Consider the following 16,836-nt stretch of genomic DNA (forward strand, 5'->3'; position numbering starts at 1 on the left):
AAGGCAGGCCAGCTCAGACACCCTGCCCCCCCCCCCCCCCCCCCCCCCCCCGCTTTGTCTTTGATGTGTGTCTCAGGTGTTCTCTCTGCTGCCATTAGAGACATACGTATGATGTAAAAAATACCCCAACAGAATTCACGGCATGCTACTCAAATGATTTTGGATGCTAACTTCAGCGTCTGCAAACATCTTTCATATCTGGATATAGAAGCAGGACGACTTGAGTTGATAAAGTGACATGTTTGAAGTCGGCCACTAGTGACTCTCTTCTCATACAATATTTGAAATGGCTTTTTCCAATCAGTGTTATCTTGATATAAAAAGTAATCCCTGTGAACCTATCAACCCCACATCCTGGTTAAATAACCACAGTGTGCTGTTGTAGTGAAGAGCACGCTGTTTCATTATGTCCCAGCTATGGACCTTCTCTACACAGTCTTGCATCTCTGCTTTCAGCTTAAGAGGAAAATGTTTCACAAAACTGAGCTGCGTTTTGAAATGGTAATGTCTTAACATGCTGTAAAAACAGACCCACAGTGTTTTCATTGTAAATATGACATATTTATTCAGCTATTTAACTCAAGACGAATGAATTTGAGCAGGATGATGTGCACTAGCAAAGAAGATTCCTAAATCCAGTGAATATATATTGACTAGGGACGTGTCCTGGTGCAACTTCTGGTAGTGCTGAATCACAGGAACTTAACTGCTAGTAGTGCAAAAACTATGAAGGTTAATGTCTGGTTTGAATGGTAGAAAATGTGTTTTTAATGTAATGTAATTAAGTTTTGATTTGGCCTGATATTTAGCCCAAAATATGTAGCTAAGTGAATTAAAACGGTATGAAATATGAGTTTGAACCTGTAAAAATAAGTAAAGTTATATTTAGTTTCAGTTTATAACAAGATACTGTACTTATTCTGTCTATCTTTGAGGTGAAGCCTGTTTGACAGACAGGTGCCCATCCGTTCATCTCACACTCGTATCGCCTCATTAACTGAAGGCAGGGGCAGGCGACACATTACCAAGACAGACACTGTGTCTACAGGGCAGCCATTAGGCCCAACAACAGACCCCTGCTGCGCTCCTGGCAGGGGGGAGCTTGTTAAATGTGTGCACCTATTGTTCTCCTAAATTGGTCTGTGACTCTAATTGCCCAGTTAGTCCCTTTTTTTTACGGGCTATACTCGTCTACCCGAACTGGAACCAGCCTCCACTCATCAGATCAGGCTGTAAAAATGGGCTTAGCTGGGGCCGATGGAGGGCTCAGGCTGGCTGCGAGAGTGCAATCCGTGCTGTAGACGAGGCTGGCATATACAGGCCCAGAAACGAGAGTAGGGCCAACTAGAATTGGGTTCATTTTGGCATGTCTGACTCCACAATGAGCATGACATGTCTGGGTGGGATAGAGACCTCTGATTCATGAGGGAAAGTCCTCAAAAGACCCAGATAGACATCTAAATCTGCAGACAGACGACATCCAAACAAATACGTTGATGCTGTAATGTAGTCCCATTGTTAAATTAAGAGGCTTAAATACATGAGACGTAGAGAATGGGACACATTAGCACTCGTGTCTGTGCTCCTGGTCTGCATCTCAGGGCGAGATCTCTGGTGTCTTGAAAGGGATGTTGGCCTGTTATGACTGAGGGTGTATATGGTAGATGTTGCTCTGGTTATTTATGGTTATAAGTGCAAATTAAACATTGATAACTGGTTGGAAGAAAATGTATGTTGATAGATTGATACTTTATTAATCCAGCAAGGGGAAATTTGTTTGTTACAGCAGCATTATGATACAGGTAACAAGTAACAGAAAATAAATAAAAAATATTGAGTTTAAAAATGATATAATACAATAAAAATAACAGTAAAAAATATGAAATGTAAAAAATGCACAATATATACAATGAAATAGAATAGTATTAAATTAGCTAATTAAACAGTCGTGCAATGATTTTTGAACCAACAACAAACAAACATTATAGTCATAGTTATAGTCTTGATGATTTGGTCAGAGGTGATTTATTGTAGTTTTCATCTCCTTATTGCATGAACTCGTTCTTGAGTATAACACAGATGTGTGTGTGTGTGTGTGTGTGTGTGTGTGTGTGTGTGTGTGTGTGTGTGTGTGTGTGTGTGTGTGTGTGTGTGTGTGTGTGTGTGTGTGTGTGTGTGTGTGTGTGTGTGTGTGTACAGTGCCATGCACAGTGGCTGATGATGCCGGAATTTCTTTATTGCTGATGCATGAAACCGATAAGCCAAAGAGGTAGGCTCATAGTGTTTTGCATGTGGCTGTGGTGTGTGTGTGTGTGTTATTGGGAGATCAAAGCCAGGTGAGCCAAAAGAGACTCTACTTTGCTAATGAGAACTGGAGGCTCTGCCGATGAAACCCTCCAATTAGGAAGCAGGGACACATGAAAGAGCCTGGCAATATGAAGGAGACTGCCTGTCTGTCTACACAAACCTCAGATTTATTTCTAAAGGAACTTTCAGAGAGGGATTTTTGTAAAGCCTCCTTATGGGATTAGGTTGTTTTTACGGATCAGCCAATGCAACAAAAAAAAAAGTGCCATCATTTTATATTTCACTTACTGTGATCAAAGCAAAGATATTATTGGGAGTGATCAAAATAACATTCACTTTTGAGGTAATTGATTTGGTATTTCAAACACTTTACAGATTGCGTGCCAAGGAGCACCATGTTGGACTTTGAACACCAAGAGTTAGCGTTTTTGAGGTGGTGCACTATAGTGTTCTACCTCCTGGACCTACGTGAAGCAGATTCTGTGACTGGGCTTCAGACAGTGAAAGCTGGGCCGTGATTGCCCATTGTGACCCCTCCCTAGCCCCCCCCCCCCCCCCCCAACACACACACACACACACACACACACACACGCGCACACACACCCTACAACTGCTTATTACTCCCCCCCCCCCTCCCATGTCTGCAGGCATCACAAAACAAGCCGTTGTCTCCAAGCACGTCGTCTCTGCGTCTTTGATAGGTAGTTGATAACAGACTTTCAGACTGATGGGGCTGGCTGACCTTGCTGTATATAAAGCAAGCAGCAGCAGCTACAAAAGCCAGAGACTTCTGAAAACCAGCAACCCCAGTAAACACTCCATCTACCTCTCGTGGACTCTCCGGATTTTGCCAACTCTTCACCATGGCTGTGTTCTTCACCGTGGCTCTCCTGACCATGACGTGTCCTTTGATGGCCTTCGACATGGGTCAGTCCACCCGTTGCGTCACTATCCCCAACCAGATGAAGATCTGCAAAGATGTCGGTTACTCTGAGATGCGGCTGCCTAACTTCTTGGGTCACAGCAACCTGGAAGTGGAGGTGGTGCCACGTTCAGAGGACTGGAGGCCTCTGCTGCAGACTGGCTGCCACCCTCAGGCGCAGGTCTTCCTCTGCTCCCTCATAGCCCCCATCTGTCTTGCCACGTAAGGAGATTTTTTCCATGTCTTGTTCTTTTTGTCTTTGTTTATTTTCTGTGAAATACACTAATTGTCATCTGTTATTGCAGTAATTTTGCATTCAGTGTGTAACATTTCCTTTTAATTCTCTCCTCCAGATTTATTCAACCATGCCGTAGTCTGTGTGTGGCGGTGAGGGACAGCTGTGCCCCGGTGCTCGCCTGCCAGGGTCACCCATGGCCCGAGGCACTTGATTGTGACCGCTTTCCTGCCGAGGAAGAAATGTGCCTTTCTCCCCAAGCAAAATTTAACCACTTTACCAAAGGTATGCATGGACCACAGACTTCATTATTTGAACTCTGTTTTACTTTACTGCCTTGTCGTTCCATTGGCAGAATGACCTACCAAGTGCTCGCTCTTTTAGATTTCCTACAATTACTGTATGCCCTCCAGGTTTGTTGAATTATGTTTAATTTGTTATCGCAGACTTACCCAAACCTGCTTGCCAAAACTGCCCGTCTGTGGAAGAGGCTCCTGCAATGAAAACAGTCCTGAATAGTTTTTGCCAACATGATTTTGGTAAGTTTAAGAATTCTTTCACCATGCTGTGGTTTGTTGACGTGTATGCTGTACGTGCATGTTTTTTGTTGTTTTTACAATAGTGTGTAATTTTCCAAACCAGATGATTAATTGTTTTTTTTCCCTCTTCTCCCTCAGCTGTGACTGCCAAACTTCATCGCCGTCGCATACCCATGGGAGAGCCAGAGTATGACATTGAGGGCCGTGTTGAGTTTATCCGTCAGGGACCTCTCCTGCCTTATGACACGCAACACTTGCTCCAGCAGTGGCTCCTCATCAACCTGCGCTGTGCCAACGTCCTTGTGCGCCCCGGACGGTCCCAGCTTTGCGTGCTGACCGGTTCCGTACAGCCTGATGGTTCCCTTGCTCTCACCCGTGTCTTCCCGTGGCACAAAAAAGACGCTAACATTGCAGTGGCCACTCGCAAGTGGAAGCACCACAGATGTTGAATGGATTGATCCGTACATGTAAAAACTGGAGCTCTGAATCTGTGTTTTAAGTGTGGACTCGCACAAGAACAAACTTTGTGTTTGATTCCACACCTAAAACACACATGATTTAAGACAAGATGGAGAGTTTCTTGGCATTGGGTGTTGGTGAGAGTTTGTAAAGTAAGCCAAATGTGTAGAAGACACCCTTTGCCTCCCTCAGCAGCTCCCTGTCTCATTCCTGCTCTGACAGCACACAGTTATAGAATGCACTCAAAACTGTACATAGTATGAATTAATGTAAATCGATTGTAGATTCTATTTTCTTTAAGGATATCGGTGTATTTATAACATCCTTTCTATGTGTATTTTATGCGGTAAAAGATGACAATAAAATGTTACAAAACTATACTATTGTATGTGTAATGTTTAACGCTAACAATTGTGTTGACCGTACTGCTTAGCTCATTATCGTTATCTTCATACAGCAAAGGGAAGGAATGATGGGAGGGTCCTCTAAATCTGTTGCCCTCTTTGCTTATCACTCATTTCTCCACCAGGTGGCACACTAATGGAGAGGCAGAGCGCTGCTTCACTATTCTAGTACTTTGCCTCCTTTTTATTGCAAGTATTAAAAAAGGGTTCAGAGGAGATGTTCAACGCAATATAAAAATAATACTTGCATGCATGCATTTGATGGTGGATTTTTTTTTTTTTACCCCTTTTTGCTTGAAAACGTTATAATACTGTGCATTGCATTTACAAATGAGTCATTGCATGATGTGGAAAGGGGCTCTGTAGAAGACAACTGTAGAATGACGCATTCACTGTAGATGACCTGTGGTCTCTGGCAGACTATGTCGCGCTAATGAGAAGACAAATCACTCGCTTTGCATTTGAATGGCCTTGTTTTCACTGGCAGGCTGAACAGAACTGTGTTTGGGTTGTTGGGTTCTTGAACAATGGGCCAATTCTATACTTTTGTGATACTACTCATTTTGATGTAGTGCTCCTTACAGATGATGTCTTGTGGTTTAAAATAAATGTGAAAGTACTGAATGCTTTTAGAGATTTGAATATTGTTAGTTGCCCTAATTAGGTTAAAATGATCTCAAACGTATGAGTTTGCATTGATTTTATTTATCATGCTTTGTATGTACTGCTAAAGTGAGACATGGGACTTTTATATTGATCCGTTATTTCAACCTTTTAAGTTGAGTGTGGGCAGCATGAGGGATCCTGCATCTGTTTTTGTAGTTTTTTAATTTATTAATTTGTTTTCTTATTACACAGCACATTTGGACTAAGATCTGAGCTCCGAGAAATACAAGTTTTCATCTACACCATTCACAAATGTTCATTATTTTAAATTGATGAATTGCCTCAGCCAATTTATAGTTTCCGCCTGGGTTATTTTGGTCTGTTCTCCACTGAGTAGTTAATGAAGCGGAGCGTATGACGTGGAAAGAGAAAAATCACGTTTCCTGAATTTGTTCAATCCGCAACGTCATCACTGTATGAGTTAGCTTCCGCAATAGTAGCTCTGGTGGGAAAACAGCTCTACTCATCATCTGGTCCTCCACCGCAGGGAAAGAACCATGAAAAAGGGTAAGATGGCAGATGATAAATGAAATACACAAAAGTATTTATTTAAATGTGTTGCTATTGATTTTTAGTGACTACACCTTTTTTTCCCCTCAGTTTTGTTTGCTGTTCTTACACTGGTGTACCTGGAGCTTTCCATGAGGGTTGTCGCTGCCCCGATCTGTGCCTATGGACAGACTGGATGCCATGTTCCTCTCCTGTTTGATCTCTTTGAAAGGGTCATACAACAGTCTTCAAGAATGCATGGAATCTCAAGTGATCTGCACTCTGAATTCGTGAGTTCTTTTATTTCAAGTCTGACATCGATCATCCATCACCATCCATCAACCTTTCGACCGCCATTCATCCACCATCAATCACCGTTGGTTTGTGTTGGCTATTTTTCAAGCCCTGGTGTCACTACGTGTGGTATGTGTGTCCGTATTGCAGGAGCAATATTTCTTTCCCAGGAAGAACCTCGTAGGAAAACGGAGGTGCCACACATATGGCATACTAACACCAGACGATAAGGAGAATGCACAAAGGCTAGGGGTGAGCATTCATGTTGCTAATATTATATATAGTCATCATGCACAGAAGCGATGGCACTGCATCTTGTCAGAGAGCGCTGTAAAGTTGTACTTTACCACCTAGTTATTGAAGCAACTCTTTCCTGTGCAGAGGGAACAATTGACAGAGATGATCCTGAGGCTGCTCGGGGCTTGGGGTGACCCCCTGTCTCAACTCTACCGGAGCATGTCTCAGGATCAGAATCAAGACTTCAACCACTACAGCTCCAACAAGGCACTGGAGATCAGTGACATGGTGCATGATCTGAGGGAGGGAGTAGCAATAATGGCTGAAAAGGTAACAATCCACTTACGTGTGTGTTGTTTGCATATCTAAACGGTGATTGTATTGGTTATAAGTATAACTCTTGGTTATTTGCCATGTTTCTTTCTGTGACATACTGTATGTCTCTACATTCACTCCGTGAAATAATGAATGATGTACCATCCATGTTTCTTCCTTCTACCCCAGATGAAGCTATTGGGGGTGCTCGGTAACACTGTGGCTTATATCTCTCCTGGGAGTTTGGTCCCTTCTGCCTTTTCCTTCCACAAACAAGGAGAACTCAACTCAAAGGACCATCAGGACTTACTCTACTGCTTCCGCAGAGACTCCAACAAAGTAAAGAATTATCTCCGTATCCTGAAATGCACCACCCTTCCTGGACTGGACTGTTAATAGTGACGGCAAAACAGTCTAGTTGTAGTATCTTTAAATTTGGCTGAATAGAAATGTCTGTTTATTGTTTGCTTTTAACTACACATGTTCTTACTGTCCTGTAATGTGTGCTTTTACTGTCGAGGATTGTCCATTCCTCTGGCAATATCATTGTTATAGGTAATTATTTATTTATTTTTGTCTTTAAATATTGAGCATTGAATATAAATAAAAGAATTAATTAAACCTTCATAGTTGCCGGTTATCTTTTTCTTAAAGGATACATATTTATAGAAATGGTTGATGGTGTGTAGTAGTGTGTTCAATAACATGGAAATGGTTTTGCTCCAGAGAGCCTAACACAGGAAGAATAATCAATGTGGAAATCAGGATTCACTGAAACACTTTATTTACAGTTGATCTATGTGTTCATGATCATGAAAAAAAAAGAACATATTTACAAAATATACCAAATGATTTGACTTCACTTTTGGATTCTGAGCAGAGCATTACTATAAAGTTGACCAAAATAGAAAAAGTCAGGCATGTAAATGCATTAAATGAAGTGACTCGTGTGCATTTAACTGATTACAATTCCAGTGGACATTTTTTCTGGAAAGACTTTTCAGTGTAATAACCGATAAATTGCTTACTGAAGCCAGTGAAACAGAATAAGATGATTGACACACCAGTTGAACCTTATAATAATTATGATGGGACAAGACAATTACATTCATTAAAAAGTTAATATGATCAGTGTTAGTCTTCACAGACCATGTCTTCCATCCACTTAATTTTAACGCCCTCCCAGTAGCCTTTTTTGTGTGAATTTGAGTCATTGGTTTACTTTCCACTCATTACTATCTCTCATGTGTCCCAGACACTCTTCTGTGGGGGTGATTTCTCATTCTTTGAGTCAGAGTGTTTCTGCGATGGTTCTTCCTCCTCCTGAGCAAGACCTTGGGCCATGAGCTCATCCATTGGGGAGCGAGTGTTGTGAACTTCCTTTTCCTTACAGTTCCTCCACTTCATTCGGCGGTTCTGGAACCAGATCTTTACCTGAAGTGTCAGAAGAATGATAAATGTTAATGATTACCAATATGGCTTAAGATGTACACAGATGTTTTTTCCTGTTTAAGGTCTTTTAGGATTAGAGATTAATCAGGCAAAAGGCATACATTTGGCAATTCCTCCTTGATTACCTGTGACTCCTTGAGACTGAGATCAGCTGCCAGCTTGTTCCGGTCTGTCTTGCTGATGTATTTCTGTCTCCGAAAAGTTCTCTCCAGCTCTTTCCGTTGTTCTTCAGAGAACACAGCCCTCCTGAGGATCCCTCTGCGTGACTTAGGACTTATATCAGCAGACCACATTCGGATATTTGCTCCCTCTGAAACATAAAAAGAACATATATTAATGTCAGGGTGTTGATCCAAGCTACTAAATATCAACATCAGTGAGACATGTCTTACTGATTTGTAGCTATCATTGGTGGACTGGAAAATGAAGTGTAACTTCATTGAAACAGGGGTACAAGCAGTGACCAGGGGAAGACAGAGGTTGTGTGAACTGAACTGAGATGAGACAGCACATTATTAGCTTCCCAAGTGTTTCATGATGTAGACAATCTTGATTTAAATTGCACAAAATCCACTCTTTCCACAATCAATATGCACACTTAACCAACCATCCCACATTTCCTACCTTTTCAACCCTAGACCATGCCACTTTTTGTCACACTTGCTTTATCACTCACTTTTGATTTCTCTTTTTCTCTATTTGTCCAATTTAACAAACTGGGGGTGACTAAAGAGAATAAAAAGCCACTTCAACTGAGAAAAAAGGGATTTGGTGAACTGTGAGGAGCAATCCCACGCTACTTCACTCACAGGTGCAGGCACAACAAAAGTCAAGTGGAACAATTGATCAGATCTATTCAATGTTGCCTTTTTAATCTGTACGACAAATCTGCACATAGACCACCTCTAGGGAGCACATAACAGGTTTGGACATGCTTCTCACTTCTCTATTGGGACTCAATGGCTTTCACTTAAATAGCTGATTACCAGGTCATTCCTGGGCAACGTGTGTGTCTACCCTAGTGGGCCAACCATAGAGCCCTGCGGGACACCAACAATAGAGCCGTTCAATGGAAATGCCATTACTCGATGGTTCAGTGGCCCAACACTAAATCTTTTCACTTGCAGGTATGACGCCAGTTTGTATGAGAAGATGAGCTCGAAAAAGTCTATAAAAGTCACTTTCATTGAATGCTTTATGTCCTAGTCGAGGAGTCTCCAATGGGTAGGAATGAGAGTTGAAGGACAGGAGAAAGGAGGGGGGGTTGAGGACCAAGCTCTTTAGCCACACAATGGCCGGGGGATGTTCCTGGACCAGCCCTCTTCTGTAGAGAAATGGGCGAGCTTTTTGTGCTTAGCGGAGTTCATTGCTGCAGTGAAAAATTGCAGTGAGGTCGCGTGTGGATGGTGGAGTGAAAGTGCCAATTGGTCACGGCCAGACTTGGCATTGTTGTGTTGCTGGCCACTGTGGGAAAGTGTCAGCCTACTAAGCGGACTCCAGGGACCTGTGGGATGATGGGATGATATGTTTTCTGATTTGTGCTATTCTTCCACAACTTTTGACGAGCATCATAGATTGCAGGAAATGATAACTTCCAATTGCTGTGGGATAGTACCAAAATAAGACATAAGACATGTCTTAATTAATTTGAGTGTGATACATCACTCGCACTCTACACAAGTTATATGAACTGAAGCAGTTCAAGCACAGTTTGGAGGAAAATTTGAGGCGCAATTACAGATTTTATAGATATTTCCAAATTTCTTGCGGCCTGAAAATGAAACTTGAAGCTATTGACCACTGAACTTATTCATGCTGAGGGAGTGGTAAGCTTTGAAACAATCTGCATTATTCAGACGTAGGAATTCACACCTGGTAATAATCCTAATATGACAGAAGACAAGATGTTTATTTGCTCTGCATATTTGCGCTAGTTAAAGTGTGTATTTGGAAGAACAAAATGGGGGGCCCCAGGGACTCTGAAAAGCCTTGCAACCCACCCCTCTTCCCCATCCTAAACAGCCGTGAATGTTTATGAATAGAGCCGTGCAGAGTTGAACGGAGAATTAGCTCTTTGGCATTGCATCGGTAATTAGCTGTGGAAAGCATGGGAGACCCTGCTGCTAATGCTTAGAGAGTAGCTGAGGCATTGCTGATGAGGCATAAAACACTCACTAGAGAAGACAGGAGGGGGGCTGGACCCACCGCAGCATGCCAGCAGATACTGCGGGCTCCGCAGGAAAACGCTGCTCAGTACACCTGCAAAGAGAGATAGGAACAGTCAGATATAGTCATGTGTTAAACAGAAGAGACAGGTATAAGGGGGCGGAGGGGTATTTGGAGTCCTATTTTGTCAATTTGTTGTTATCTATATTTTTACAGCAGTGTTAAGCTTAAGCTGATGCATCCAGACTTTGTATTTCATTTTTATTTAATATTTAAATGTTTTAATAGATGTATTTTATTTGAAAACCATGCATTTGAATAATACATATTTATTAATTCTGTTTGAAAATTTGTTTGCTTAAAAAATAATTGGGCTCTATTAATGAACACACCATAATTATAAATTTCATATAATTTTAAAGTTTGCACAGCTTTAAAAATTAAAAATGTTAAATGTTTAATTAGTCTTATTTTTGCCATCATTATCATTTATATTTGAAATATGACTTATAAAATGTTATTTGTTACAAATTTTTAATAAAAAAATATTTGAGGTACAACAGATTTTGTATTTTTTGTATTAAATGTCATCAATTGTTGAATTTTGAAGTACCCAATCATTTCAGAAGTTAGACTTCACAACATTCTTACTTTAGTGAGTGAGACTTAAGCATATAAATGGCTCACACAGCCCTAAATCAACATTTGAAAATATAGTTTATAATTTAAGTTATAACACAGGCCATTGAGTTTGTCTTTACTTTGGTAGTACACAGCAACATGTGCTGGGAACATTTGCAAAGTCAAAGCAGGGAGATTTCAGCGGTAAATAATCTTTGTTGATTACATTATTTTATAGAAGTTAAAACATGGCAGTGTGTCAGTGACTTACGCCACACTGATCTGTGACATCTCTTACAAAGTTACATTCAATTTTAGACCTATGAATAATTTCCAGGCTAAAAATGTCAAATTTATTTTCGATAAATAAAATATAACAATATTTATCCTTTACATGAATATAACGGGTTATAAAGAAGAAATAAAATACTCATGGAAGAAAAAGAAAGTTGCTGGCTTTATATCACACAGTGTAACTTTGTAGCTTCAAACATTTAAATTCATTGAGATAATCCAATTATAATCTTTGATGTTTTTTTTAAATTCTGCTTTCAAACTAAACCAGTGTACCTGAGTGTGGCAGAAGTGGTCCTCCTAAATCTTTCCCCTGCAGGGGACTGTGGGCCTGGCTTTGATAGGCTCCATGCTCAGAGCCCCAGGTTCTCCTCGGACGTTCGCACGCTGCTCGTCTCAGGTGTCCACCTGCCGTCCATTCCGGACGCGCTGAAGGTGTCTGTGACTGCAGCAGATTGTCAATAAGAAAACTCTTTCCAGAGTTCCCGAAGCCGGGAAAAGCAGGAGGAGAGCCAGCCATATTCCTCCTGGTGCAGCTCTGAACTGAGACCATCCTGTTCGCACAGTGACCCGAACACTTGAGTTCCCTCTTCAGCAGTCACAGCTCAGTGACACTAAATTCTCCTTTAATCCTTTCTTGAGTGACCAGGCCAACTTCATTAAACTCTGAGGAAAACAAAAGTTCTCTGCTCTTCCTCTTTCGGGCCTGCACTTTGCTACAGGGCTGTGTCGTGATTGGCTGAGAGGCTCCAATGTGCTTCTCAATTCAGATAAGGCTGGGGCCTTTCTGGAGTGGCAGAAGGTGGGTCTGGCTCATTCATTATGTCAACTAGCCTATTAAATGATAGACACCAGAGACAATGAACTGCTGGCCAAAGTTTAACATGCACCAAACAGTCTTCTCCAGTAGTAAATAGTTTTCTCTTTTCTCCAGCCTCCCATTGTGCCTCATTCAAACCCCTGAGCAGTTCATTCGCAATGTGCTTTTTTTCTGTTTCATTGCAGAACCATTGCTCAGTGAGGGTTTTCTTGATTGCAAAATGATCCAAAAAAAACAGACCACCTCAGTGGGAATAAATACTGGCTGACAAAGTAATGTAATCAAATCTGAATACAAGTCATTTTCACCTCAAAGATAAGCAAAAGTGCAACAAGCTCAAGCTCTTAAGAAATGCTATCTTAATTGATGACTGAATTGTATTTTAATTTCACAATCAATTTGATGAGCTTTTTTTAAAAAATTGTATGCAATAGTTCCATTAAAACTCTGCTTTTACTGTTATTCATAAATCTTTAAAAAGAAAGTTATGAATATTTTCTAAAAAAATTAAGAAATGGATGCAACTGTGCTTCACATAATACTCAAAGACATTGTGTCTGAAAGAGCAATGCATATACAACATGACAATGCTATTTTAATATTGCATCATATTGAAAAACACTGAGTCATTGACCTCATCTGTTTTAGGATTAAAAACAACCTCCCTAATCGTTACGTGTTCCACTTTGGTAACTTCAGTCTTTTATTTGACATTTACAGAGGGGTTTAATACCTGGTGGGATTCTGTCTAGGTCAGCATGGAGAGATCCGTGTAGCTCCACGGGCGTCAGACTCAATCACTTAAATATTTATTCACCACCGGTTGTCAGTATTGTGGGGGCATATGCTGCATATTTGAAGGTTGCAACTGTAGAAAAAGATATGGTCACACAAACAGACAAACATGCATGTCGGGATGTTTTGGTACAAACACGTCCAATGAGAGGCTTGTGTAACCTTTCACACTGCAACTAATGATCCTCAGCATTAGAATAGAAAGTCCAACAAGAGGGGCGACAGACCCGGAGTTTAGGCACAGTAAACAGGCATATCCACACTGGTCGGGGGGGGGGGGGTTGTTGGGGGGTGGCAGGGAGCTCCAGTCTGCGCGTGTAGATACCTCATGCTGAGCATGGAAATTGGCCCAGACAGCTCGGCCTATTGTGTGATGGCCAGGGAGCCAAAGGTTGCTTGTAATCAAATTTGAGGTTTTATTCCTCAGACTGGTGGAGAAGGCATAGCGCTCTGTCACATGATGAGTGTTAGGAAGTCTGTGCGCTATCTACTTTTGTGTAGTGAGTGTGTGTGAACATGCTCCACATAGCCCAGTGGCTGTGATAGTCCCCCACGGCTTTTTGTTTGGTGGAGAGTCATTTGTTTATATGACAGACAGAAAACCGAAGGGGGACGCCACACAGCTCTCTGTGCTTTTATTAACTGTATTAGTTTACTCTTTGAAAGGACCCCTGATTGTGGTCAAAGGTGTGTTTTATGTGATAACGTTGGGAATATTTGTTTAGCTTATTTTCAGGGCCTCACTTTCTTTCTACATTAATTAGCCTTTCAGCAACAAATAAGAATGTGCAGCAATTCTAAAAGCTGTTACGAGCGCCTCAAAATGAACACCGCTCCTGAAAGCGTGATTCATTCCTGTTAGAGTCCTGTATTTCTCTGTGGTCACAGACATTTTAGGTAGAACCAATCTCACACGACTTCTGTGCACATTTTAAAAAGGCATCGCTAAGAGCGTATCATCATTAAGATTCACCACTTCGTAATTAGCCAGATTCCAATAGAGTGCTCCAGGAGAGGGAGGTATAATTAGGCTATTCTTAAACAGTAGGTCTTGGAAACACCCTGAAGCAAGTTCATGTGAATTTATTTGATGTCCATCTCTTTTTTAGAAATGGAGGGAAAAAAACAGGGGTCCCTTCATTCAGAATCCTCACAAAAGCCCTGTTGAAAGCTAGCACTCTGCAGACCGGCTGAGATCCCCTTTCTCTCTTTTTTAACCCCACTAAAGCTCTTAAAAAGATACCGGCCCATTGCACACGCAATTGATATTCCACCACTCGAACTTAATATCGTGAATGGAGGGCCAAGCTCTATGAATCAGGAAGACAATGCGCTTAGCTTAGCAGCAAACTGGCACTTTGTGTGCGGTGTCTGTGCCTCAGAGGAGGAAGTTTCTAATGTGAGCCTCACAATTGTGTGTCTATAGAGTTCTAATGAGCTTCTGTATGCTGAGTGAATGGCTGCTGGCCATTCACCATGAGGGCCCAATGAGCCAGCTCACTGCACACATTCACAATAGGATCCAGGGGGAATGGGAGTGGCTGTGTTGAGCAACTGCACTGCGTGGGCAGTCTATAAAAGATCAGCATACGTATAACCATGCTTTGATTAAGAGTCCATATTAAGCCGGTAACATTTAATAAACATCTTTTTGAATCAGTTTCAGCCCTCTGTCCTTGCTAATCTGGTGTTTTTCTCATTCAGAAAAGGAAACCTTTCCATTACTCCATCCAGGGTGGATACATGTTAAAATGCCTTGGTCTTTTCATGTGTGGAGAAAATGGAGCTTTTGCTAAACAATGACATAAGCCTGCCCACTTGCTCACATGGGGGGTAATGGGAGAGAAAAGTTAAAACCAAAAAACAAAGATATGCATCTGCATATGGCCCCGGGAGCATGTTAAAGGCATTCACTTGTTAGGGACAACACTCATTGATGAACATAAAATAAATGGAAAACTTCATCCATTGTCCTTGACCACGGTTAATTCTTTATATTGAAAGAATTAATTGATTGAAAAGTTATTATTTTACAAATTAATTGACTTAATATCAACTATAGCCATATAGGAAAAGGCCACAAAACCAGTAATATAAGTTTCCACCCTTTTCTCAACATTAGCATACATCACTTATGGTATTCATGTATTCCAGTCTGATATTCCTCAACACGTCAAAAGAGATGACATTACACCAGGCTGAAGATAAACCCTTTGACAAAAGCATCGTGTAACCTTTGAGAGAGGCCCCTGCAGTACATGCAGTCTATTTCTTTTCATATTCACTCTCTACCTTGTTCCTGCAGTTACTTTGTGTTGCCCATATCTTAGGCCATCAAAGTGTTTAGCCCTGGAATGGTCCAAGGGCGACACTATCTGTTGTACCTCAGTATTGCTACCCTCTGATATCGTCACTGCAATTCACTGCCATGCACACCAGATGGCACTGAGAGAATGAAAAAAACAAGTTTTTGTTTGATATTGTTCCAGGAAATCTTTAATTTGTAATGCTATATTTTGTTTTATTTTCCCCACGCATATTTTGATATTCAATACTTTGTATTGTTTACCATTTAGTTGTTTTAGTGATTTAAACTTGTTGTGCTGTTGCAGTTCTTGCAGTCTGGGCAGTGACAACACAAAGTTATATACAACTAGTGGCTGCGTAGTGACATCACCAACGCTTAACATTGAATCATGATGTTGTCAATACGTCAAAGTGGTGGGAATGAATATCAAACACATTATTGAGCAGACATCAAATGAATCATTAGAGCGTACAGCTTAATGTGATTCTGATTTGAAAGACATACAAGGTCAGCTATGCAACACATGCATCCTGGGAGTGCCCTGTGGGTTTTTCTGCAGATCATTTCAATGCTGGCACAGCTACTGCAAGCGATTCCATTTTGTCTATGGCATTAGTATGTATATATGGTGCGTTCATGGCCACAGCAAATACGCCTCTCAGAGTTAATGCATCACCCATCTGGATCTTTTAGAGTAAGGACTTATACTGTTCCACTGGCCTTGACCTGAGAGATTCAGTGTGTGTGTGTGTGTGTGTGTAGCAGGAAAGTAGGTGTATGTTCACATTGTGTACTTTTATTACTTTTCATTCTTGGTTGGCCACATGCTTTAATGACGCTTATTTTCCTGATGGCACGTTCGGAAATGTGGGCATTACAAAGTAATTACATTTCCTGTGCCTGTACCCAGAATAAATCTAATATTATTAATAATGAATAGAGGATTGGTGGCCCTATCGAGCAACAGATGTGACGCTCTCTGCCACTGCAGAGCCATTGCCTGCCTTTGTTTTATTGATAACAGCAACCCATTAGCTGCACACCGTGGACCTATGAACAAGCTGTGTGAGTTACACAGACAAGGGCCTATTTGTCAAAACACATCAGTTTTGCATGAATCATAATTTTAACAAAACATGTTATTGGCGCTAGTGAAAACTGGATTCAAGGGGAAGGGAGGATTGATATGACAAATAAATTGGTGTTAATCCGGAGTCCTTGGGATGGAGTTTAGCACCACACAGAATCTAGAACTGTCCCTATAATCATATCTGCTGGCCTCCGATTCAACAGACCGGCACAGCCAACAAAACACTTTCCCAGCGATCCAGGGATTGGCTGGGGTTTGTTGGGGACTTGGGATCGCCTCTGAACAGACCGTTACGAAAAGGCTGCGATTCACGTCCATCTGGCAGGAAATTGATTAGCATTCAAGGGAAATGCAACTGTTTATCCTCCTCTTTAAAAAATGAAAACATCACTGGCATGGCATGGCTGCTGATAAATGGTTATG

The 16,836-nt window shown here is 41.3% G+C and overlaps 3 protein-coding genes across 3 annotated transcripts; 2 read left to right on the forward strand and 1 right to left on the reverse strand.

The window, feature by feature from the left end:
- The first annotated feature begins 3,167 nt into the window (after positions 1 to 3,167).
- Positions 3,168 to 4,536, forward strand: szl (sizzled). The gene is made up of 4 exons (XM_068723694.1): positions 3,168 to 3,451; positions 3,583 to 3,749; positions 3,911 to 4,003; positions 4,142 to 4,536. Exons 1-4 carry the CDS (start codon positions 3,171 to 3,173, stop codon positions 4,450 to 4,452), a joined length of 852 nt encoding a protein of 283 aa, XP_068579795.1. The 5' UTR covers positions 3,168 to 3,170; the 3' UTR covers positions 4,453 to 4,536.
- Positions 4,537 to 6,029: 1,493 nt separating this feature from the next.
- LOC137881943 (prolactin-like) lies at positions 6,030 to 7,263 on the forward strand. The gene is made up of 5 exons (XM_068724166.1): positions 6,030 to 6,039; positions 6,121 to 6,311; positions 6,466 to 6,567; positions 6,697 to 6,882; positions 7,057 to 7,263. Exons 1-5 carry the CDS (start codon positions 6,030 to 6,032, stop codon positions 7,261 to 7,263), a joined length of 696 nt encoding a protein of 231 aa, XP_068580267.1.
- A 554-nt stretch (positions 7,264 to 7,817) lies between these two features.
- On the reverse strand, positions 7,818 to 11,953 carry dbx2 (developing brain homeobox 2). Its single transcript, XM_068723973.1, has 4 exons — positions 11,677 to 11,953; positions 10,495 to 10,578; positions 8,445 to 8,629; positions 7,818 to 8,301 (listed from the first exon to the last, which is right to left on the reverse strand). Exons 1-4 carry the CDS (start codon positions 11,951 to 11,953, stop codon positions 8,110 to 8,112), a joined length of 738 nt encoding a protein of 245 aa, XP_068580074.1. The 3' UTR covers positions 7,818 to 8,109.
- Positions 11,954 to 16,836: the final 4,883 nt, after the last annotated feature.

The sequence above is a fragment of the Cebidichthys violaceus genome, unplaced genomic scaffold (genome assembly GCF_023349555.1).
Source record: "Cebidichthys violaceus isolate CVI_PGR_0920_01 unplaced genomic scaffold, fCebVio1.0.p SCAF_3, whole genome shotgun sequence".
In the NCBI taxonomy this organism is placed as follows: Eukaryota; Metazoa; Chordata; class Actinopteri; order Perciformes; family Stichaeidae; genus Cebidichthys; species Cebidichthys violaceus.